General features: G+C 38.8%; 1 protein-coding gene across 4 annotated transcripts in view; it reads right to left on the bottom strand.

The window, feature by feature from the left end:
• Positions 1-26384, bottom strand: part of GABRG2 (gamma-aminobutyric acid type A receptor subunit gamma2) — a 122220-nt gene that overhangs the window by 14318 nt on the left and 81518 nt on the right. Inside the window, exon 7 of one of the 4 annotated variants that reach the window (XM_033853537.2) lies at positions 23239-23280. The exons of the other annotated variants lie outside the window; for them this stretch is intronic. Within the exon in view, the coding sequence (XP_033709428.1) occupies positions 23239-23280 (42 nt within the window). The remainder of the gene's footprint in view (positions 1-23238; positions 23281-26384) is intronic. 4 annotated transcript variants of the gene reach the window in all.

The raw sequence follows: 26384 nt of genomic DNA, 5'->3' as shown, positions 1-26384 counted from the left end.
AATGGATTAAATGAGAACAAGATTATTTTGTCTCTTACTACAACTCAGAGAGACAGAGAGAGAGATGTATTGAGACAATGCAATAGATCTTCCTTTATCACTCCTCATTGAATCTGAGGCATAATTCCACAGGGCTGGTTTTGACCACAGGCAGGCAGGAGAGTTTGTTGGCTACAACTTCATTTAGGAAAAGTGTTTTCTGAAATTAGATCTGTACCTCACCTAACACACAACAATAAATTTAAGATCTACTGAAGATTCAGATTTAAGCATGAATATAAATACTACTTAAGGAAAAAATATAATAGAACATCTTCACAACCTTAGTGTGGAAAAGGCTTTGTCAAGTACACCATAAAACAAACATAAAGGAGAAAAAAATTACAGGTTTACCATGTAAAACTTAGAACTTCTGTATTATAGGTATTTTTCCTTTAAATCATTTTAGAAGGCAAAATACCACATTTGAATAAAATATTTCCCAAATAAATAAGAAATCAAAGGCTAATATCACTTATACATAAGTAATGCTCTTAATTATTGAGAAAGAGACCCACATTTTTAGCTAGGCTGAAAAAAATGAATGGACAATTCATAGATACTAAATACAAGAAAAGATTCTCAACTTCAGTAGTGATCAGTGAAATGCAAAGTAAAATCATAGTATTTCATTCTTAGCCTATCATATCAGGGAAAAAAATAAACTGGTAATTTCTAGTACTGACAAAACATGGACAGAGAACAGAGCTACACACTCTTGGTAGGGGTGTACACTGACGTAAGCTGGAAGGTAACCTGGAAGCACATAATATATTTTACTTCTAGATATTTGGAATAAACACTGCAAAAAAAAAAGTTTATTAAATATTGCCTTTCGATTGGCACCAAGTTGTTTTCAAGATTTGCTCCGTGCCCAAAAGTATGAGCAGAATACCCAGTCCTTGGGCAGAATCCCAATCCCTGACCTTATGCACCTAGAGCATTGTGGGAGAGGAAAGGCTTTCAAATTCAATCAGCTGCTAACGTCTACGCATGTCACTCCCAAGTGTTTCTGCATCTGTCACTCACTAACCATTCCCAGTCATGGCTTAGGCTCTCAGCTCTTCTGGAATTACATTCAACGTTTTTCTGGCAACTAGGTCCTTGGAGGTCAAGAGAGGGCAAAATAGCTAAACTGTAATCCTTGCCATGAGGGAGTCCTCAGGCTAAGAAAGACATATGAATATAGTGTCACTACTCCAAGGCACAAGGACTCTAATAAAACACACAGATGCTAATTTATCTTACATACCCTGATTAGATGAAGTTTCTGGCAAGCACATTTTTGAAAGTTCTGCTTAAATGTCAATCTTCCCAAACCTTTAGAGATCCATGCTTCTCTTCACAGAAAGTCCAAACTCCTTAGTGTGGCATGCAAGGCTGTCTGTAATTTGAGTTTAATCTAGGTTTCTCTCCCTCTCATTATTCCCTTCATGTTCTCTAAGCCCTAGACAAAGTAAATATTTTCATTTCATGCTTCTATGATTTTCCTGTCTTTATTCTTCCTGGCATCATATCTCTCCCAGATTCCCAACTTATCTCTTCAATCCTTTTCCTCATTCCAACCTTCCAGCTGCCCCCAACACCAGCACACCCTGCACACATATACCCCGTACTGTGACTAGACCTGTGCTAAGTGGTAGCCATCTTAAGTAAAATTGAAAACTCAAAAAAATTTTAAGTTCTATTTCCTCAGTTGATCAAGCCACACTTCAAGTGCTTAACAGCTATTTATATATTTATATATAAAATTATAAAAGTTACTAAATTATAGAAAGCTCAGTTGGACAGTGCTGGTCTAAGCTAATCCTTCTAGAATGCATTTATGCTCATGCCATTCCCTTCAAGTTTTTCAGAATAAAATCCATTCTACTCAACACGTGATTCTAGTCCATTTTGCCCTGGTCCACAATGAACCATCCCAGCTGTGTCTCACACCATTTATAATCTCTCCACTTTATGCCCACCCAACCTGATTTACCTTCTGCTGTCCCGAGGGGTCCTGTTCATTCTTTTGTCCTCATTTGCCTATGTTGCCTCCAATTTCTGAAATACTTTCCACACCTCCAATCATGTCATATACAAATACCTCCAAACCCTTCCACTATTGTCCACTGATATCAGGACACATTAAAAGTCTTTAACTTGTCCTGTAAGACTTTGTGTCGTCTTTTCCCTGACTATTCTCCAGCTTCATCTTAAATAGTATTTCTTTACACTCCAGCTGGGGTTCTTGCAGTTCCTTAAATGCTCTCTGCTACCTCTCACGTTAGGGTCTTTTCACATGCTGATTCCCTCAGCTCAAAGTCTAATATCCCCATCTCTACTTAACTCCATTCTTTCTTCAGATGCCGATTAATGTATCCCATCATCAGAGAAGCCATTATTCGATCAGATGTTCTCAGTAAGATCTCATAGCACCACATGACTCTCATAGAGCTGATCTTAATTGGAAGTATATGATTGCTATGAATATTGAATTACATTTTAGACTATAATTAACCCATGGGCTCCATGACAGAAGTAGCTATAGCTATTTAGCTCACTATTTCATTCTCAGCATCTAGTACAGTGCCTGGTACACAGAAGGAATTCAACAATTATTTGTTAAATGAATAAATGCTGTAGCTCAGATGGCCATGAAAAAGAATTCCGGATGAACTATACACCCAAAGCATTTAAGACCAAGGCAGAGATCAACATGGGCTTTTAAAATATTAAACGTTACTTTAGAAATTATTGCTTCTGGAAATATTTTTTACTGGATACCTTGCTGAACTTAATCCCCAAAGATGTGGATATAAGGACACAGTGAGCTGTTAGTAGTCTTAGCTGCTTGCCAAGAAGAAAAAAAAGAAAAATCAGCTGCATCAGAGTGGCTACACCATTCTGGCTTATTAAAGAATCGATTGGTGATTTGAGCGTCTCAGCTAGATGCAATTAGGGAAGGAAGAGGACAAGGGCTGAAAAAGCCATCACAGTCTTCCACATTAAGTCTAATACGTGTGCTTTCATTTCAAAACTCCACCATTATTATTTCATCTGTTGTTTATTCAAGCTCATATGGTAATGAAAAAAGAACAAAATAGCAATTGGGGAGAATACAATGAAAAATAAAAAGTGTAATTTATAATTATTTTCCAGGCTAAATCTATCTTTTCAAAACTCCCTGTGACTGTCTGCACTGAGGAAAGGGAGCACAGATTTGTCTTGAAGAACAGGAGCTGCTTCAAGTTAGAAGCCAAGGTGGAGTCCAGAATTCCTGCAAGGGTGACTTGTTGGGGTTTAGCTGTTAGAAAAGGGGGAGTGAGGGAAGCAGGCAAGGGCAGCAGAAAAAAGCTAAGCATGGATTTGCTTCAGCCTGAGGAGGAGAGCTTCCAGGAGGTTCTGGAACAAACTGCGCCAGAGTTAGTCCCACCCTGAGGCCAGAGCAGCAGTCATTTGTACTCCACAGGCTAAGGTGGGGTGGTCTTAATCTCCTAGTTCATATGGCTCTAGGCTGGTCAAAGGCAGTTCTCCAGAGAAGCGGACAGTCATGAACTGCTAGCAGCCAACCCTTGCAGCACCCGAGCAATGGGCGCACCAGCTCAGAAAAGGTAATGGGAAGGAGGGGATATCAAAGTGTCCACTGCAAGGACTGTGGTGTCAGGCTGGGTTCTAAAGGTCTAGTCCTGTCACTCACTGGTTGTATGATTTTAGGCAAGTGCCTTAACTCTCTTCCTTATCTGTAAAGTAGGGATGATAAGAGAATATACCTCATAGGGTTATCATGACCATAAAAAGAGTTAAGATATATGACGTGCCTGGTAAATTCCTGGCACACAGTAAAAGGCCTATTAATGTCAGTTATGATTACAAAGTAGTGTAATCTGTGGAATATAATTAACACCATTCTGGCACATACAAGCATAGAAGTGCTACTAAACATTCAAAAGAGAAAGTTAGAAAGTTAGAAAGTATAAACTTAGCGTTTATACAATCAAGTCTATCCTCTTCAAGGTTCAACAATTGAGACCCATTGAAAAAGAGAGGTGTTTTATCCAAGGACACAGAATGGCAGACCCAAGACTCCCGCCTCCCAAACCAGTACTCTTTTTGTAGTAAACAGCCTGCCCATTTTGAGCCAGTGGTAAGGATCATGGAGAAAAAGCAAAAAAGCAGAGAGTTGAGCAATTACTGAATGGGGTTAATATAGAAAGCTGGTATGGATGACTGGGGGCCCCAATCATAACAAGAAAAATTCCTCTCATTTGTTCTTAAACCTTATATAATAGACCTGTTACTTTTAGGAGGATTGAAATTCATTTGTCTAGAATGCCAGCCTAACAACCATTCTAGAATTTTCCTCTTGGAGAACAGCTCTAGATGAAAGGAAACTCAATATTGGCAAAGCCTCCAGATAGTGGTTTTCTCTAGGTTCAAACAGGACCTAGGTATTTGCTAAGATCTCAGTTCTCTGCACTCTTTTCTAGAACACTCTTTTCTTTTTTTTTTTTTTTTTTTTTTTGCGGTACGTGGGCCTCTCACTGCTGTGGCCTCTCCCACTGCGGAGCACAGGCTCCAGACGTGCAGGCCCAGCGGCCACGGCTCATGGACCCAGCCGCTCCGCGACATGTGGGATCCTCCTGGACCGGGGCACGAACCCGTGTCCCCTGCATCGGCAGGAGGACTCTCAACCACTGCGCCACCAGGGAAACCCTAGAACGCTCTTTGTATTAGTGTAATGGCTTCTCTTCCTTACCCTCTGAAAAAGCCACCACTGATTCTTAGCTCAACGAGGCTTTTGTAATTTTGAGCCCATCATCAAATTCCCACACTGTAGCAAATGAATCCACCTTGGGATTTATATAAATAAAACAACTCTGGCTCAGAAATCTAAAGGTGAAGATACAAATGAATGCATTTGCTACTTTGATCCATTCAAAAGAAACGCAACGTCCCAGTGTATTTAAACTTAACTCTTACAAACATCTGACTAGATACTAAAACGTGTTTTACATAGGGCAGAGTAGTTCACTGTAGTGGAAAATATACAGGATCCAGTCTGAGAATTCAGGTATTAGTGATGTCATTAACAAGGTGCAGGGATTTGGGTAAATTGTTCAAATTCTCCCAGTAAAATAGGGATAATCACACCTATCACTAGGGCTGTGGTGAAAAACCCTATTTTCTAATGGTAGGGAACGTGTTTTGTCACCTTTCAGAGACAGTGTATAGATGAGTGGTACATGCAGCTTCCTGTTCAGTGATTTTTGTTGTTGTTGTTGTTAGCGTCTGTTAAAAGGCTACCTGCAACTGTCAGGAACAATAGTTAAGAAGTCAGCCTTGTTCTTGTTTATATGAACATATCATTTTAATATAGTTCACAAATTTATGTCACAAAAATTGCATATTCTTTTCTGTTCAACTTGGACTCTGAAGTACAGACTAATTACACAGCAACATGGCTTGGTATTGAAAGGTAACAAAATATCCTTTTATGTGTGGTTACTCCTTATGTAGCATATTACAGTGATACCACCAGATCTCACAATGTTGTTCTTTGAGAAGTCTCATTTCAGGTAAAATTTTAAAATGTGAATTCATATTCCACTTAGTTCTCCTGGCTTCAAGTTGCTGACTGGAAATATTTTTAATAGCTCAGAAAAGAGATACCAATAAGAAACACACACCATACTAGAGTAATATCTGTCTGTCAACTTTGATAAGAAAATTAGACTGGCTTAATGGAGGTATCAGTGAAAATCTGAGAAATCCTGAGAAAGATAGCAGTCATTTACTTCCAGTCAACCTGAGGTACATGCTAGCTGGGGAAGGACTTTATGCTCCTTGTAATTAGAAATTTCAATTGATTTGTCACAGTTATCATCCCAGGGCTACAGAAAAGTGACCAATATGTTATATTTTGCCATTCTGGCATAGAAATGATGAGACTGTACTCCTTAGGAGACGAGTAGAAATCCCAAGCATCATCTTTGGAAAGAAGCAAGACTTCCCAGTAGGAAAAGGCATGGTTCATAGTTCAGCCCCCGGAAAATGAAGTCTTTAGGCATAAGCGGCCACAGGTTTTCATCATCTCTCATTTTTTCCTGACCTATTAAATAGGAATTCCCACCCTTTCAGAAGTACCGGATAGAAAACATTGCCTGCTGACTTCTTCCCAATTTATTCATTCTGTGTTATCTGATTGATGAAATTGGCACAGTTAGCCAATTTCCTTTCTTGTGTTTCCTTACTAGATGGATCTGACAGTCACTTGTGTCTGTTCTCCATTTGGTTAGCTCTCCTGAGTCAAACCATGGACTCATTTTTAGAGGTTAATCTAGAGCTTTATCTCACTTAGTCCCTGCTACAGGGACTCAGTGGGAGCCAGCCAGTTAAGCAAGTATGTTGGTCCTGCACACCCAACTCTCCTTTGAGTTGGTTAATACCAAAGATTAGATTTGGATGAGCTACAGTAAGAATCCCAACTCTGACTACAAATTTATCCTCTAAACCAATGCTACCAGCAATGAAGATGATATTTGAACTCTGTTGAATTTATGAATGCATCTCACAAATGGTTTCAAAGTCAGGAGACAAAGAGAAATATTATTAGTAATTGTACCTCAAAACCCAGAAAACTCTTCTGGAGAAATAAGCATATTAGCAAAAATACTTTATTTTCTCATTTTTTTTTCACTCTTTCAATGGGCCTGGCATAACTTTGCCTTTGAAGGCAGACGTGCTTAGTCTAACCCAGGCACTGACATTTGCTTAAAGAAAAGACACCACAGAGGTTGCGAAACCTAATGTTACCAGAACACCAAGCTTTCTAAAGTGACTTTGAAAGCAGCTGGAAAAAGAACATCTGAATTCAGGCAACTGCAGGCAATCATTGCAAAAGGTCAGATCACAAAATGTTCCCAAAGATGTCAAATCACTCCTAGGGATACTCTGCACAATTGTAGGCTTAAAAACTTGATCTCACTTGCTCTTTGCTCTATGCCCAAGCACTCCATTTTAAAGGTTTGTTTTTTGTTTGTTTGTCTTGTTTCATTTTGTTTTCCTTCCTGCTGGAATTCTTTCACCCAGGAAGTTGTGCATTTTGTGATATTCAAGGTAGTTTTTAAGATGTCTCTCAAAAGTCATTACTACCGTAGAATATATCAACTACATCATAAAATATATCTACTACATCATAAATTGTATCTACTACATAGAGTTGGTTCTAGAAAAGCACTGCGACTCACAGTCAGTGCGTGGGTTCTAATTCCTGTCTGGCTATGATCTTGTTGTGTGATCTTGGGTAAACCTCTTTCTCCTCTTTTGTCTTCTTTACAAAATATGACTAATTTAATTAGATAACAGACCTTGTGGAAATCCTATACCAAATGTTAAGTATTATTTTAATATTGAAAAATTATTATTAGTGATGTTATTTAAATCTGCATATTTGAAATATATGTCCAGATTTCACCAATGGGAGTTTTAAAATCTATTAAAAAAAAAAGAAGGAATGAGACATTTAACCAAAAAAAAGAAAAAAACACTAGCTATTTCTTAGTTGGACACTCATTTGCTCCATAACCTTGAGCAGATTATTTAATGTCTGTTGTCTCGGTTTTCTCACATGGAAAAATGCAGATGATAGTCACCCTTACATCACAGAGTTGTGATGAGGATTAAGTAGAATGATTCCTGTAGAGTGTTTATAACATAGACTGAGACACAGTAGGTGCTTAATATGTGTTCCTGAATGTTATGACCATTTTTTTCCTTTTTAAATGTCTTTACATAAGTCAGACATATGTATGACCTTGAGAATTTAGTTGTATATAGAGCTTTTCATATTGATTTATATTTACAATAAATATTTCTGTTTTTCTCCACCTGTCAGAAAATCAAAAGCTTAATCTCATTTTTTCCTCCTCTGGTTTTAAACCTAAAGATTCTATAGCTCTACACCTGACAGGACCTCACCTTTTGCTCTGTAACGGCCACTTGGGGTAAAAGAAAAGAGAGCAGAATAATCCATTCTCTTCCTTCCCCTGAGAAGACTCCATTACAGACAAAAGCATGAGAAGGCCACAGTGCAGCCGTGAGAGCAGAAGCCTCCCTATTTGTGGGCAGCAGGCCTTGTGCTTGAGGTGTGAGTCTTTGCAGACTCAAGAGTCCACCTCAGAGCTGGTGAGACGACATCTGTCCTGCCTCTGCTTCACTGGTAGCACAATCGCTTCCTTCTATCCACCAAAACACCCCTGTAGTGGACTTGCTTGTGTAATAAATGAAAACAATATGAAAACTTGAAAAATGTAGGCAACCACATCCACTTTCAGATTACATTTGGGATTCAGACCTCAGGGCTGTCTTGGTTTTCAATTTATATGTCCAAGAATAAATTCTAGCATCATTGTGTTTGCCACATAGAGTGTTGTGTCTCTTCCATTATGTACAGGACAGTCTAGACCAGGGGGTTGATGCCCAGCATTCTCTGTCCACAGGGAAGATGAGGATTTTGTTTCTGAGCAACATGGGCCTCTATGAGCAGCTGTTCTGCGAGGACGATTGTGTGAGTTGTAGTATGCAGCATTTGCTATCTGACTTCTGCTATGGCAGGAGTGATGTAGGAGATTATCAAAAGCCTTCCAAATCCATGTGTTGTTTTTTTTTTTTTGAGTTGGCACTTGCTTTATTTTCGCAGATGGTATTCTGTGTCTAATCAGCGTCAAGAACAATGGTGTAATGCTCTGCTCACCAAAACTGGAAGTGTCTTTGGCCTCATTACATACGGAGTTTTTAATGCTTTCATTGCTGAATTAGAATTTGGATTTGATCCTACAGTGTCAGAGCTAAAAGAGAGTTTAGAGATCAGGCCAGTTTCTTCATTTTCCAAAAGAGAAAGTGGGGCTCTGGGGAGTACAGGGGCTTCCCAAAGGTCAGGGTTCTCACCATGGAACTTGCACGAGGAGCCACGTCCCTCAATTTACCCTGAGAACCTTTTCGTTTTCATTAATACTGTCATTTAAATAACTATGAGTTGTAAAACTGAACTGTAGTTTTATGCATTAAAGATTTAATTTGATTTTCTCTCTTCTTTCCCTTGCTTGAGTTTCTGAATAAACTTTAGAGTTAACCAATGCTTACTGTGGAGTAACTGCTTTTATGATTTGCAAAGAAACAGAATAAAATAATAATAATCCTTAACTTTAGACAGTTATGTTATTTGCTAAGCACTATTGTTCTCTCAGCATTAAGGAAACAACTTCTCAAGCAGCTGATCAGGAGAGATTTCCCAAGGAGGATTTGGTGTCGGCATTAATGAAATTGTAGCCCACTTGGAATCTGGTGTTTAAATAGTGAGAAAATGGAAGTCCCTTTCTTCCCCTCTACAGCCTTCTCTGTAGGGAGGAAAAATCTCACTGACTCTTTTCAAGCAGTTTCTATAGGATGTGCACTTTGTAGAATTTATTAATGTATAGCTCCTTCACCCCCCCAAAATTCTGTAACAACATACTGATTTTTGTGGCATGGAAGTAGTAATGGGAAACATTTGTAAACTGGTTTGCAAGTATAGGACGTTACAGAATTGAAAATAGCTGCTTTAAGTTAAACGTTAGTATCTTTAACCTTTGCAAAGGTAGGGAAGATACTCTTGGTGATGTTTTAAGACCAAACATTAAAAAGAGAAGATCCCTTCTCTGCAAAAAGAGAAGGTCTCTCTCTTTTCTTCTTTGCCCTGCGTCAGCTTTTTTTTTTTTAACATCTTTATTGGAGTATAATTGCTTTACAATGTTGTGTTAGTTTCTGCTGTATAACATAGTGAATCAGCTATATGCATACGTATATCCCCATATCTCCTCCCTCTTGCATCTCCCTCCCACCCTCCCTATCCCACCCCTCTAGGTGGTCACAAAGTACCGAGCTGATCTCCCTGTGCTAGGCGGCTGCTTCCCACTAGCTATCTATTTTACATTTGGTAGTGTATATATGTCAATGCTACCCTCTCACTTCATCCCAGCTTACCCTTCCCCCTCCCTGTGTCCTCAAGTCCATTCTCTACGTCTGTGTCTTTATTCCTGCCCTGCCCCTAGGTTCATCAGAACCTTTTTTTTTTTTTTTTAGATTCTATATATGTGTTAGCCTACGGTAATTGTTTTTCTCTTTCTGACTTACTTCACTCTGTATGACAGACTCTAGGTCCATCCACCTCACTACAAATAACTCACTTTCGTTTTTTTTATGGCTAATATTCCACTTTATATATGCGCCACATCTTCTTTATCCATGCATCTGTCGATGGATACCTATGTTGCTTCCATGTCCTGGCTATTGTAAATAGAGCTGCAATGAACATTATGGTACATGATTCTTTTTGAATTATGGTTTTCTCAGGGCATATGCCCAGTAGTGGGATTGCTGGGTCGTATGGTAATTCTATTTTCAGGTTTAAGGAATCTCCATACTGTTCTCCATAGTGGCTGTGTCAATTTACATTCCCACCAACAGTGCAAGAGGGTTCTCTTTTCTCCACACCCTCTCAAGCATTTATTGTTTGTAGTTTTTTTTGTTTTTTTAGTTTTTTTCGGTACACGGGCCTCTCACTGTTGTGGAGCACAGGCTCCGGACGCTCAGGCTCAGCGGCCATGACTCACGGGCCCAGCCACTCCGCGGCATGTGGGATCTTCCCAGACCGGGGCACGAACCCGTGTCCCCTGCATCGGCAGACGGACTCTCAACCACTGCGCCACCAGGGAAGCCCTGTTTGTAGATTTTTTGATGATGGCCATTCTGACCAGTGTGAGGTGATACCTTATTGTAGTTTTGATCTGCATTTCTCTAATGATCAGTGATGTTGAGCATCCTTTCTTGTGTTTGTTGGCAATCCGTATATCTTCTTTGGAGAAATGACTATTTAGGTCTTCTGCCCATTTTTGGATTGGGTTGTTTTTTTGATATTGAGCTGCATGAGCTGCTTGTATATTTGGGGGATTAATCCTTTGTCGGTTGCTTCATTTGCAAATATTTTCTCCCACTCTGAGAGTTTTCTTTGCATCTTGTTTATGGTTTCCTTTGCTATTCAAAAAGCATTTAAGTTTCATTAGGTCCCGTGTTTTTGTTTTTGTTTTATTTCCATTTCTCTAGGAGGTGGCTCAAAAAGGATCTTGCTGTGATTTATGTCATGGAGTGTTCTGCCCATGTTTTCCTCTAAGAGTTTTATACATGTGTCAGCTTTAATGGACAATTCATAATCTATGCGAATGTCAAAGTCACCAAGCTTATGTGTAGTTCATCTTTTGTAGATACCAAAAAAATTGTGGTAACCTAAACATTCCCCATATTTCCTCATAGTTCTCTTATATTGTCTAGCCGTTGTTCTTATTAAGAAAAGACACTGGGCTTCCCTGGTGGTGCAGTGGTTATGAATCCGCCTGCCAGTGCAGGGGACACAGATTCGAGCCCTGGTCCAAGAAGATCCCACATGCCGTGGAGCAGCTAAGCCCGTGTGCCACCCATTACTGAGCCTGTGCTCTAGAGCCCGTGAGCCACAACTACTGAGGCCGTGTGTCACACTACTGAAGCCCATGCGCCTAGAGCCTGTGCTCTGAAACAAAGAGAAGCCACCGCAATGAGAAGCCCATGCACCACAACAAAGAGTAGCCCCCACTCATCACAACTAGAGAAAGCCCGCGCCCAGCAACGAAGACCCAATGCAGCCAAAAAATAAAGTAAATAAATTTATAAAAACAAAGAAAAGACACTGATAAAGAATAGAATATAAATAGACCCCCTTTGTTCCTAGTTGTAAAATCATTCCTTTAAACCACTATCACTTTAAAGTAAGTAAAAAATGTATTAAAAGGAAAAGAGATAGCATATAGCTTAGACTATTTAGAATTAGAAGGAATCTCAAGCATCATCTAGTCCAGCTGAAACTTGGAGACTTAAAATTATACCTCCAGGGACACAAAGGATCAGATCTAAAATACAAAATTTCAGTAGCTTGATTCTCAATTTGAAATTTTCTCATGGTGACTTTCCATTAAAAGCATGACACCAATTTTGGGGTGCATGATACTGAAATGATAACACAATAAACCCATAGAAATATGCAATTTTAGACATCAACTTGTTCAGTTCTCTTATCTTAGAAATGAGGAACGTAAGAGAGGCCCCTCACTCCCCAACCTTCCTCCTAGAGAACTGGAAGCTCTCAGTTCATCCTCTGTCATAGGTTACCACACGTAATACTGCAGAAGATGGAGAGGAGAGGAGTGGAAGGAGGTTGGCTTTGGGGGAAATTGATTATCTGCCAGCTGAGAGCTGGGCTTGGAGCAAGAGTATTTTTCAAGTGCTGATGTTTCCTTCCTGTATGTTATGAGAAGGGAAGCCAGGGCAGTTTCTAGCATTGTTCCTTGAAGAGCTGTGACATGCTGTTATGTAAAACAAACCCCGAAAAGGGAAGGGATGCCAACAAACAGTCTCACCACACTTAGTCAACTGTCCTCCATGGAGACACTGACAGTGTGTCTCTGCCTGCACGAGTAAAAGCACACCACTAGCTGAACGTAGGTTGAATGACCCAGATGAAAATCTGAGCTGTAATCAATATACCTCCCCACTGTATCTTAGCCAGGGAAGAAAATTAGGGATAGCTAAGCAGCAGAGATACTTGGCTTGGCAGGTAGCCATATTTGCTAATCCCCGGGGAAGGAAAAGCATTCAGGAAGTCAGACCAGCAGTTATAAGAAAACAGTTTTCCATTTTTCTGCTTAATTCTGAGGATCTAAACAAAAGCATGATAGAGGCTGAAATTATATCTCACGTTTTCCGTTTCTCTGGCCTTTTCCTCTTGATGCTCTCTGTCCTGTGTGACTGAAGATCTCCTTTCCACCCACTGCCCAACTTCACACAGGGCTTTCTGACCTGCTTTCCCTGAACAACACTGTTTCTGAATCATGTTTATGCAATGCAAATAGTGTGGGCTTTGAGATCAAATCTGGATCTGTACCCTGACACGAGTTCTTACTAGGTAGATAACTTTAGATAAGTTACTTAACTCTTTGGACATGTTTCTTCATGTCTACACTTAACTGTGTCACATTCCCTTCCTTCTGGTTGATCTAGGCGAAAGAAGACATGATAGACTAATTGTCTAATGATTGTCTTTCCTAGCAGCATTGCGTTTTACAGGGGAATTCCTGTAGACACAATGCCTTAACTCAATGGACAAGAGTTTTAATGTTGGGATTCCTGGTGTCATAGCACATATGAGTCTAGAATCATATCCAGCTCCATCAAAGCCACACGCTGAGAAGACTGTCTAATCCACCATTAAGTCCAAACCTCGATATTCCTCATGTCTGGAGATTTGTGCTTCCAGGGGTTGGATTACATGATGAATAAGAATATTCCCAACTCTATATAATCTTACAAAAAGCTTAAGTTTAGTCATAAACTCTAAAGCAAATCATATCAGTGTTTAGATAAAGAAGATAGACTAAAACATCCTAATACGAACCTAGAATACTCTCAATTTTTTTAGCATAGTTTTAATTTGGGAGAAAAATCCATTTACCCCAAATATCTAAAGTTTAGGCAATAGTGAAGAGATGAGTCTCACGCCAAAAGAAATGACATTCATATTCAAAACACATAGATTTGTCAGTGTGTGATTTGATGACTTTGCTAAAAACAATCCTTAACATGAATCCAGGAGCTCCAGGCAATTCTGGTCTCTTAATCTCCATTACTTATGTGTCTTAAGATATTTTTACTGTTATCCTTTAAGAGTGCCACTGTTGAATTCTAATGAGGTAGATTTGCAGGGATAATGATGTCTGGGAATTACATCTGGAATTTTGGAATAGTGAAAATAAAAGTTCAGGAAGCTCAGTTACTACTGGGAGTTAAATAGCTTTATAGCAACTGATGTCTATTGATCACCTGCTATAAGCAACTCCCAGCTTCCCTGAGCTGGAAGCTGCCTCATGGACACAACCTTGAGAGAGTAGGTGTTGTTGAGACCATCTGGATAGTATATTAGACTGAACCTAGTTAAAGCCTCTATAGAGAAGTTTCTATAAACACTTATAAGATTCTGGCAGGCAGAAAACGGAACTACTTGTCTCGTGGCCACCCAGGACAAGCCTCGTGAGTGCTTGATGCTTCCTGTGTGGGGAGAGTTCTGCTGTCTAACCAGGTGGCTTCCCTGCCAGTCCTCTGAATTGGAGTCAGAAACATATGGATCCTCTTTTTAATACAAGGGGGAAATCAAAGCACACTGGACTTGGGGTCACAAGGCAGGGAATGAATCCCAACTTTGCAGCTAAGTAGCAGTGCTATGACCCTGGGTCTTAGTACTCCGGCCAGGTGTCAGGCATGATATTCTGAGGTGGGAGAGCCGAGCTCAGGACACTGCTCTACCAGAGACCTCCCAACAGCACGTAATATCAAACAGTGAAAGCTCTCCGAGAGATCTCCATCGCAACGCTAAGACCCAGCTCCACTCAATGACCAGCAAGCTACAGTGCTGGACACCCCATGCCAAACAACTAGCAACACAGGAACACAACACAACCTATTAGTAGAGAGGCTGCCTAAAATCATAATAAGTTCAGAGACACCCCAAAACACACCACCAGACATGGTCCTGCCCACCAGACATGGTCCCGCCCACCAGAAAGAAAGATCCAGCCTCATCCACCAGAACACAGGCACCAGTCCCCTCCACCAGGAAGCCTACACAACCCACGGAACCAACCTTAGCCACTGGGGGAAGGAACCAAAAACAACAGGAACTACAAACCTGTAGCCTGCGAAAAGGAGACCACAAACACAGTAAGTTTGGCAAAATGAGAAGACAGAGAAACACACAGCAGATGAAGGAGCAAGGTAAAAACCCACCAGACCAAACAAATGAAGAGGAAATAGGCAATCTACCTGAAAAAGAATTCAGAGTAATGATAGTAAAGATGATGCAAAATCTTGGAAATAGAATGGAGAAAATACAAGAAACATTTAAAAAGGAACTAGAAGAACGAAAGAGCAAACAATGATGAACAACACGATAAATGAAATTAAAAATTCTCTAGAAAGAATCAATAGCAGAATAACTGAGGCAGAAGAACGGATAAGTGACCTGGAAAATAAAGTAGTGGAAATAACTATCGCAGAGCAGAATAAAGAAAAAAGAATGAAAAGAATTGAGGACAGTCTCAGAGACCTCTGGGACAACATTAAACACACCAACATTCGAATTATAGGGGTCCCAGAAGAAGAACAGAAAAAGAAAGGGACTGAGAAAATATTTGAAGAGATTACAGTTGAACACTTCCTTAATATAGGAAAGGGAATAGTCAAGTCCAGGAAGGGCAGAGAGCTCCATACAGGATAAATTCAAGGAGGAACACGCCAAGACACATATAACCAAACAATCAAAAATTAAATACAAGGAAAAAATATTAAAAGCAGCAATGGAAAAGCAACAAATAACGTACAAGAGAATCCCCATAAGGTTAACAGCTGACCTTTCATCAGAAACTCTGCAAGCCAGAAGGCAGTAGAAGGGCATATTTAAAGTGATAAAAGGGAAAAACCTACAACCAACATTACTCTACCCAGCAAGGATCTCATTCAGATTTGACAGAGTAATTAAAACCTTTACAGACAAGCAAAAGCTAAGAGAATTCAGCACCACCAAACCAGCTCTACAACAAATGCTAAAGGAACTTCTCTAGGCAGGAAACACAAGAGAAGGAAAAGACCTACAATAACAAACCCAAATCAATTAAGAAAATAGTAATAGGAACATGCATATTGATAACTAACTTAAATGTAAATGGATTAAATGCTCCAACCAAAAGACATAGGCCAGCTGAATGGATACAAAACCAAGACCCATATGTATGCTGTCTACAAGAGACCCACTTCAGACCTAAGGACACATACAGACTGAAAGTGATGGGATGGAAAAAGATACCCCATGCAAATGGAAATCACAAGAAAGCTGGAGTAGCAATTCTCATATCAGACAAAACAGACTTTAAAATAAAGACTATTTCAGGAGACAAAGAAGGACACTACATAATGATCAAGGGATCAATCTAAGAAGAAGATACAATAATTGTAAATATTTATGCATTCAAAATAGGAGCACCTCAATACATAAGGTAAATGCTAACAGCCATAAAAGGGGAAATCGACAGTAACACAGTCGTAGTACGGGACTTTAACACCCCACTTTCACCAATGGACAGATCATCCAAAATGAAAATGAATAAGGAAACAGAATCTTTAAATGATACATTAAATAAAATGGACTTAATTGGCATTTATAGGACATTCCATCCAAAAACTACAGAATACACTTTCTTCTCAACTGCTCATGGAACACTCTCCAGGATAGATCATATCTTGGGTCACAAATCAAGCCTTGGTAAATTTAACAAAATTGAAATTGTATCAAGTATCTTTTCCAACAACAACATTGTGAGACTAGATATCAATTACAGGAAAAAAATCTGTGAAAAATACAGACACATGGAGTCTAAACAACACACCACTAAATGACCAAGAGATCACTGAAGAAATCAAAGAGGAAATCAAAAAATACCTAGAAACAAATGACAATGAAAACACAACAACCCAAAACCTATGGGATGCATCAAAGGCAGTTCTAAGAGGGAAGTTTATAGCAATACAATCCTACCTGAAGAAACAAGAAACATCTCAAATAAACAACCTAACCTTACACCTAAAGCCATTAGGCAAAAAAGTACAAAAAGCCCCAAAGTTAGCAGAACGAAAGAGCTCATAAAGATCAGATCAGAAAAAAATGAAAAAGAAATGAAGGACAACAGTGAGAGGCCCGTGTACCACAAAAAAAAAAAAAAAAAAAAAAAAGAAATGAAGGAAATGGTAACAAAGATCAATAAAGCTAAAAGCTGGTTCTTTGAGAAGATAAAATTGATAAACCATTAGCTAGACTCATCAAAAAAAAAAAGGGAGAAGACTCAAATCAATAGAATTAGAAATGAAAAAGGAGAAGTAACAACTTACATTGTAGAAATACAAAGGATCATGAGAGATTACTACAAGCAACTATATGCCAATAAAATGGACAACCTGGAAGAAATGGACAAATTCTTCAAAAAGCACAACCTTCCAACAGTGACGGAAGAAATAGAACATATAAACAGACCAATCACAAGCTCTGAAATTGAGACTGTGATTAAAAATCTTCCAACAAAAGCCCAGGACCAGATGGCCTCACAGGAGAATTCTATCAAACATTTAAAGAAGAGCTAACACCTATCCTTCTCAAACTCTTCCAAAATAGAGCAGAGGGAGGAACACTCCCAAACTCGTTCTATGATGCCACCATCACCCTGATACCAAAACCAAAGATGTCACAAAGAAAGAAAACTACAGGCCAATATCACTGATGAACATAGATGCAAAAATCCTCAACAAAATACTAGCAAACAGAATCCAACAGCACATTAAAAGGATCATACACCATGAGCAAGTGGGGTTTATCCCAGGAATGCAAGGATTCTTTAATATACTCAAATTAATCAGTGTGATAAAACATATTAACAAATTGAAGGAGGAAAACCATATGATCATCTCAATAGATGCAGAAAAAGCTTTTGACAAAATTCAACACACATTTATGATAAAAACCCTGCAGAAAGTGGGCATAGAGGGAACTTACCTCAACATAAGTTGAGGTAAGGCCATATATTACAAACCCACAGCCAACATCGTTCTGAATGGTGAAAAACTGAAACCATTTCCACTAAGATCAGGAACAAGAAAAGGTTGTCCAGTCTCACCACTATTATTCAACATAGTTTTGAAAGTTTTAGGCACAACAATCAGAGAAGAAAAAGGAATACAAGGAATCCAAACTGGAAAAGAAGTAAAGCTGTCACTGTTTGCAGATGACATGATACTATACATAGAGAATCCTAAAGATGCTATGAGAAAACTACTAGAGCTAATCAGTGAATTTGGTAGAATAGCAGGATACACAATTAATGAACTGAAATCTCTTGCATTTCTATACACTAATGATGAAAAATCTGAAAGAGAAATTAAGGAAACACTCCTATTTACCACTGAGACAAAAAGAATAAAGTACCTAGGAATAAGCCTACCTACGGAGACAAGAAACTGTATGCCAAAAACTATAAGACACTGATGAAAGAAACTAAAGATGATACAAACAGATGGAGAGATATAGCAAGTTCTTGGATTGGAAGAATCAACATTGTGAACATGACTATACCACCCAAAGCAATCTACATATTCAGCGCAATCGTTATGAAACTACCAATGGCGTTTGTCACAGAACTAGAACAAAAAATTGCAACATTTGTATGGAAACACAAAAGACCCCAAATAGCCAAAGCAATCTTGAGAAAGAAAAACTGAGCTGGAGGAATCAGGCTCCCTGACTTCAGACTACACTGCAAAGCTACAGTAATCAAGACAATATGGTACTGGCACAAAACCAGAAATATAGATCAATGGAACAGGATAGAAAGCCCAGAGATAAACCCACACACCTGTCTTCAACTTATCTATGACAAACAAGGCAAGGATGTACAATGGAGAAAAGACAGTCTCTTCAGTAAGTGGTGCTGGGAAAACTGAACAGCTACATGTAAAAGAATGAAATTAGAACACCCCCTAACACCATACACAAAAATAAACTCAAAATGGATTAAACACCTAAATGTAAGACCAGACAGCATGAAACTCTTAGAGGAAAACATAGGCAGAACACTCTGTGACATAAATCACAGCAAGATCCTTTTTGACCCACCTCCTAGAGAAATGGAAGTAAAAACAAAAATAAACAAATGGGACCCAATGAAACTTAAAAGCTTTTGCACAGCAAAGGAAACCATAAACAGGATACAAAAAAAACTCTCAGAATGGGAGAAAATATTTGCAAACAAAGCAACTGACAAAGGATTAATCCCCCAAATATACAAGCAGCTCATGCAGCTCAATATCAAAATAGCAAACAACCCAATCCAAAAATGGGCAGAAGACCTAAACAGTCATTTCTCCAAAGATTTACAGATTGCCAACAAACACATGAAAGGTTGCTCAACATCACTAATCATTAGAGTAATGCAAATCAAAGCTACAATGAGATATCACCTCACACCGGTCAGAATGGCCGTCATCAAAAAATCTATAAACGTTAAATGCTGGAGAGTGTGTGCAGAAAAGAGAACGCTCTTGCACTGTTGGTGGGAATGTAAATTGACACAGCTACTATGGAGAACAGTATGGAGGTTCCTTAAAAAACTACAAATAGAACTACCATATGACCCAGAAACCCACTACTGGGCATATACCCTGAGAAAACCATAATTCAAAAAGAGTCATGTAGCACAATGTTCGCTGCAACTCTATTTACAATAGCCAGGACATGGAAGCAACGTAAGTGTCCATCGACAGATGAATGGATAAAGACGATGTGGCGCATATATAAAGTGGAATATTAGCCATAAAAAGAAACGAAAGTGAGTTATTTGTAGTGAGGTGGATGGACCTAGAGTCTGTCATACAGAGTGAAGTAAGTCAGAAAGAGAAAAACAATTACCATATGCTAACACATATATAGAATCTAAAAAAAAAAAAGGTTCTGATGAACCTAGGGGCAGGACAGGAATAAAGACACAGATGTAGAGAATGGACTTGAGGACACAGGGAGGGGGAAGGGTAAGCTGGGATGAAGTGAGAGGGTAGCATTGACATATATACACTACCAAATGTAAAACAGATAGCTGGTGGGAAGCAGCTGCATAGCACAGGGAGATCAGCTAGGTGCTCTGTGACCACCTAGAGGGGTGGGATAGGGAGGGTGGGAGGGAGCTGCAAGAGGGAGGAGATATGGGGATATATGTATACATATAGCTGATTCACTTTGTTATACAGCAGAAACTAACACACCATTTTAAAGCAATTATACTCCAATAAAGATGTTAAAAAATATATTAAAATAAAAAAAGCCACTCCCAGTGGTAAGAACTGCAGATGCAAGGGTAAACAAGAATGTCCCGGCTGAAAAAGGGCCACTCACGTACTTCAGGAAAACTGGCAATTTGTGGTGCCGTTATAAGTGCCCTGAAAGAGGAGAATAAAGGAAGAGAGTTCCAAACATTCTCAGAGGTTGCTTCATGTCAACTCAGTATGAAGGACGAATAGCAGTTGTCAAGTGAAGAATACAAGAAGAACATTCTACAGAGGAAGCAGCAAATGCAAATTCCCTAAGGCCCGTAAGGGCCTGACACGTTTAAAAAGCTATAAACAGTTGTGACTGTGATGTACAGTGTTTGGACTAGGTGAAGGAGAATGTAGAGAAGGAAAGCTTGGAGAAGTAGATATTGAGTTTCATGTATGTCATACTAAGGAAGTTGGAATTAGTCCTAGGGCAATGTGAAGCATGTCCCAGGCCTTCTATCACCATTATCAGGCTGAGTAGGGAAACCCCATGCTAGGATAATATCTGCCTTCCCCAAAAGTGTCAACTTCATTTAAAGGTGTCAAGTGGAATCTCACACTTGGTATAATCCCATCCTCCCCAACATAGGTCAAGAGTGAATCAATGCACTAGTCTAAAACAATGACTCTCTAGGCCTTTCCAGTCATCAGGTGTCAACTACTGTGGTGGGCTGGACCACACACTGGGGAAACCTGTTTCTTCAGAATGTCTTTCCTCATTTATAGGGGAAGATTAAGTTGCAGATAACTCCTCCCCAGGCATATCCTCTACAACCACATCAACACTAGCTACCTTGAATCTACCAAGTCTAATCTTAATATGCCCAGATTTTCTTCCCCTAGTTACTTGAAGATTTTTAACTCCTGGCTCACTGCCACACTCTCTGACATCTCTGATATCAATTCTCAGTTTTCAGTCTACAAAACTCTGTCCCATGAGTTCCCTGAATTCCTCTGGTCTGATGCAGTGATGTTGATCTCAATACTACTTCATTCACCCACTTGTGTGGCATATTCAACACCACGTTTTAAAAAATTAACAATTGCAACTTTTCCATAATCTCTGTTTTATGAATCTTGCCATATGATTAACATCTCATTTGCTTCTAGTTAACTCCCTCAGGTAGTCTGGTCTTCAGAATCTTTTGACCTAACAGGGACCTTTAATCCATTGTTTCTATAACATTTTTACTCTCCCTCACCCCATCAATATTTTCTCTCTCTCCTTACTCTGTGTCAATTCTTTGATCATTACAGACCCTCTTTTATACTGTCTCAACTCTGCTGCCATTCATCAGATTCATCTGGCAAAATCACCACCTTGGTTCAACCCAAATTTTCTTGTGCTTGATGTCTATTCCCAGCCAAAATGACTTTTCTTGCTGTTGCTTAGACAGTGCAGGCATCCTTTTGCCCTAGTGACATTACAGTAATTACCAGTTAGTGTCTAGAAATCTGGGAATCATAACTCTCCAGAAATGTGTCCAGGACCCCAACAAACCTTATATATCAGGACTTAAAGTATAGCTTCTACATACATTTGTACTGAGGACCTGTCAGTGTCCATGTCACCCACAATGTCAGTGGGAAATGGCTTAGTCACTAAAATTTAGACACCACTGATTATTTTATAACTTCATAACAAAATTTTAAATGATTTGTAAAAATAGGCACTAACAACAGAAAGGATACATGAGGAGACAGCAAGGTAACAGCGAATATCCAGAGGATTAAAAAGGACTCCAGTATCAAATATAGTTAGCCAAAAGATTCAACACAAATAAATATAAATTCTAGGAATTAGGAAAAAAAATAGACAATAGATTCCTTTAGTTGTTCCTTTACCAGAAAGTGAAAATCTCTGTCATCTCAGGTTACAGCATATTTATCCCAAAGTCTTAATCATTTCATATTCAATTATTTGAACTACTGAACACAGATGAGGTACAGCTGAAAAGGTAGCATGACCCAAGGTGAGAAACCTTGTCTTCCAAGCACTTTTTCATATGTTTAGGTGAAACTATACACACAAGTCCCTCCATTCCAAAAGGAACAGAGGACAGTGTATCTTATTTCAAGACTGTTCTTATGTTTAGGAGATGCTCTTTTTAGGTCACTTATGAGATCCCTTGAGCCTTTTTGCAGAGGAGTAATTTCAACTCTATTTAATTGCTACAGGAAATATTTAAGAGGAGCAGGAATGAAAGAGTGGATCTCTACCACTGTGTCAGGTAGAAAATTAAGAAAAATAGCCAATTTGGGGGATTTTAGGTATAGATTTTCAATTTGGTCAAGGTGGAGGGATGCTGCATATCTACTCCTGATGTTCCCATCCCTGTGAAGGAGCTCTGCTAGAATAACTGTTAGCCTTTCCACATCCTTTTAGTCCACCCCAGGCGAGATGGAGTTACTGGGATGAGTAGTGAGCTTCAGAAGGATAAACTGGACATTCATTGCCCAACTCCTTCCTGTTCCTCCTCCTTCTTGGGAGTGAGAGCCCTACAGGGCACATGTGTTCTACTCTGCTTTTCCACGCATGGCTAATCTTAATTCTTCTGGGTGGATAATTCTAGTTCTGGGGTTTAATGTTATAATGTCTGCTATCTCACAGGTGTTTATGAGATTTTCCAGTTATCAGCTTTGCTGGTAATAAAGAGGATACTGTGGTCACTTTCTACTTATTCATTTGTGAGATTTTCCAATTGTTTTTGAACACGAGACAAAAATGAGGTGCTCCTAACTGGACTCCTTAAACACTCAACATTCACAGTTGCTTGAATAAGCGTGGTCCTTCTATATCTGAGCCTTTATTTGTGCTATTATCCTTGCCTAAATGCTTCTCCTCTCTCTTCAGCCTATCAGAATCTCACTTCTAGATCTCACTTCTAGCACTCTATTTTCCAGGGGGACCTTCTTTGGTTTACCAAGCATCTCTGTTCCTATACTGGGCATTACTTTAACTCTAGTTAGTCCTAATCTTGATTTGCTGGTTACTACTATATTTTGCTCATGTGGACATAAGAGATTCACTTTTTCCCTAGATTTTTTGATGACTGTAGTTTGAAGACATGGCTTGTATAGTGGGAATTATTTCAAATATTTCACACAAATAAAAGCCTTAGCACAGTTATGAGTACATTCTTTGGAGTGTGGCCCATTTTCAAGTCTTGGCTTTGCCACATTCTAGGTGACCCCAGCCAAGGTTCTTAACCACTCTGTGTCTCAGTTTCTCATCTGTAGAATAATAATTTAATTCTTCATAGTTACTGTAATGATAAAAAGAGCAATGCCATAAGACACTTAGCTTAACTCCTAACACATGGTCAATACCCAATAAATGATAGCTACAGTTAGTCTTTATAAATATCCCTGTGTGTAGAGCACGCACATGCATATATATGTTCCTTTTCATTTTTGATATAACTCCCAAGACATATTGAACTAAACCAGAATTTTTTGTATTTGTCTTGAAAATGTGTAATTATTTTTTTAGTGGTTAATGCCCATCAAATTCCATAGGAAAATACTGTTAAATATAAAGTATTCTATGAAAATCCCATAATCATACAAAATAGTTAAAGGATAAACAGAAGTTTCTTCAATACATAGAAAATCTTGAAAGATTTCAACAAGTATGACTGTATTCCATCCATCAGTAATCCCAGATAAACATACCCTTGACGTTCAATATATGTTTAAAGCAAGATGGAGCAGAATTTAGAAAGGAAGTAATATTAGAAAGATGATTTTCAGACATTGTATCTGTGCCCCATCTTTTCACAAAGACAGTTGCTAAGTCTTTGTAGAATATCCAAACATTTAATTAGTCATCTTTGAACTAAAAGGACTTTGTTTTCAAATATAAATAATTATCATGTTCAATATGTTCTAAGGTGTTTTAATATTGGTACTCTCTTAATTGTGCCAGAATCTACTTGCCGCACAGGTACTGTGAGATAACAGTGGTTTTAAAATGCCTTGACTTTAGACAGATTAAAATGTAAAATAAATATGCACCTTAAAATCAGTAAAGTAAGGTGATTTTTCTCAGTAATATTTATTGAGAATATATGTCAGATTCTATGCCACGGTATAAAACAGATGCCAAAAAAGGCAGTTTTCCTGCCCTAATGAATACCAGGAAAAATTATGTGGGCAATGTATGAAAAATACAGTTAGGGCTTAAAAGCATCAAAGATTTTTATCAAAATTTTTATTCATAGCTAATTTTGACTTAACTGCAATTAAAGAAAAAATTCAAAACTAAAATTTTAATGGATGCTAATAATGGTAAGAGTAAGAAAAATAATCATACTGACTCCTACTTCAAACTATAAAAGGAGGAGCTTATATTTCACCAAACCTCCTGATGAGATAAAACTATAAAAGCTGGATAAAGTTTTTTTTAAAGGAAATGAAAGCATATTGTTTGAAGGCATCAGGAAACAAAGGAGGCATCCAGAATCTCTCTCAAAATGTTAATGAGAAGAAAACTGCAGTAACTCATATTTTTTGATTCAGCAGTTTCATGATGCTATGGTAGTAAAAAACAAAGTTCCAGGACAGACCAGACAGAGGGGTTTTGGAAAACAATCTATGCCATCAGTTGATTTTCTAATTATTGTTTCTAGTATATAGAAATAATTTTCTATTGACATTTGATTTTGTGACCTTGTTAAATTTTTATTCCAGTAGAAAATCTTCCAATATTTTACAATGTATAATGTTTGCTATAGGTTTTTTTTTTTTTTTTTTTTACTATTTATTTATTTATTTATTTATGGCTGCGTCAGGTCTTAGTTGCAGCACGCAGGATCTTTCATTGTGGCACATCGGCTCTTTGTTGCGGCACACGGGCTTCTCTCTAGTTGTGGTGTGTGGGCTTCTCTCTAGTTGTGGCATGCAGGCTCTAGAGCATGCGGGCTCAGTAGTTGCAGCACATGGGCTCTCTAGTTATGGCACACAGGCTCAGTAGTTGTGGTACGCAGGCTTAGTTGCCCCCTGGCATGTGGGATCTTAGTTCCCTGACCAGGGATCGAACCCACGTACCCTGCATTGGAAGGCAGATTCTTAACCACTGCACCACCAGGGAAGTCCCTATATGTTTTTATTTTGGATACCATTTATCATACTAGAGAAATTTCTTTCCATTCTCATTTTACTAATTGTTTTTTATCATTAATGGGAAGTAGGTTTTCCAAATGAATTTTCTGCATCCACAGAGATGATTGCATGCTTTTCCCTTTTTATTCTCTGACTGTGATGAGTCTGACATATATTGTTTGAATTTATATATTAAGCCAGCCCTGCATCCCTGGAATAAAACTCTACTTGGTCATGAAATACCATCCTTTTTATATAACATTGGAGTAGATTTGTCAATGCTTGGATTACAGTTTTACTTCTGAGTTCATGAGCAAGACTGGCCTGCATTTTCTTTTTTCTTGTTCCTCTTCTCACTCTTCTTCTTCTTTTATTTGTTGTTGTTCTTGCTTTTGTTTTTCTTGCTTTTGTTCTTCTTGTTCTTCCTCCTCCTCCACCTCCCTCCTCCTCCACCCCTTTTTCCTTCTCATTCCCTTCTCCTCCCCCTCCTTCTCCTTCTTCCTCTTGCCTTATTATGCCTTTGTCTATTATTATGTCTAATAAAAAATGTGCAGGACCTATACACAAATACATGCATGCATACACACCTGTGGGTGCAGACACAAACTAGAAAGTTTGAGATAAAACTAAAGAAGATCTAAATAAAGAGATGTATGTATATACCTTGTTCATGGAAGGCTCAATATTATAAAGATGTCAGTTATCCATAATCTAATTTGTAGATTCAGTGCAGTGTCAATCATAATTTCAGGTACTTTTAAAATTGATAAGATCTGGGTTTCCCTGGTGGCGCAGTGGTTGAGAGTCCACCTGCCAATGCAGGGGACACGGGTTCGTGCCCCGGTCCGGGAAGATCCCACATGCCACAGAGAGGCTAGGCCCGTGAGCCATGGCCGCTGAGCCTGCGCGTCCAGAACCTGTGCTCTGCAATGGGAGAGGCCACAACAGTGAGAGGCCCACATACTGCAAAAAAAAAAAAAATAAGTTCGTTTTGAAATTTATGTAAAAATCAAAAGAACCAGTGATAGCCAAGAGAAAGAATAAAGCTAAAGAACTGTAAGACTAAATATCAAGGTATTTATAAACAAGAGTAATTGAAACACTGGCACAAAGAATATCAGACTAGATTTCATCTCAGAAACATACATGCAGTAACTCAATTTATTACAGAGTTGCCACTGAAATGCAAATGGAAAGGACTGTCTTCAAAAATTACTGATAGATCTGTTATATAT

Source organism: Tursiops truncatus, chromosome 3 (assembly GCF_011762595.2).
Source record: "Tursiops truncatus isolate mTurTru1 chromosome 3, mTurTru1.mat.Y, whole genome shotgun sequence".
Classification (NCBI taxonomy): Eukaryota; Metazoa; Chordata; class Mammalia; order Artiodactyla; family Delphinidae; genus Tursiops; species Tursiops truncatus.
This window is presented reverse-complemented; position numbering and strand designations above follow the sequence as displayed.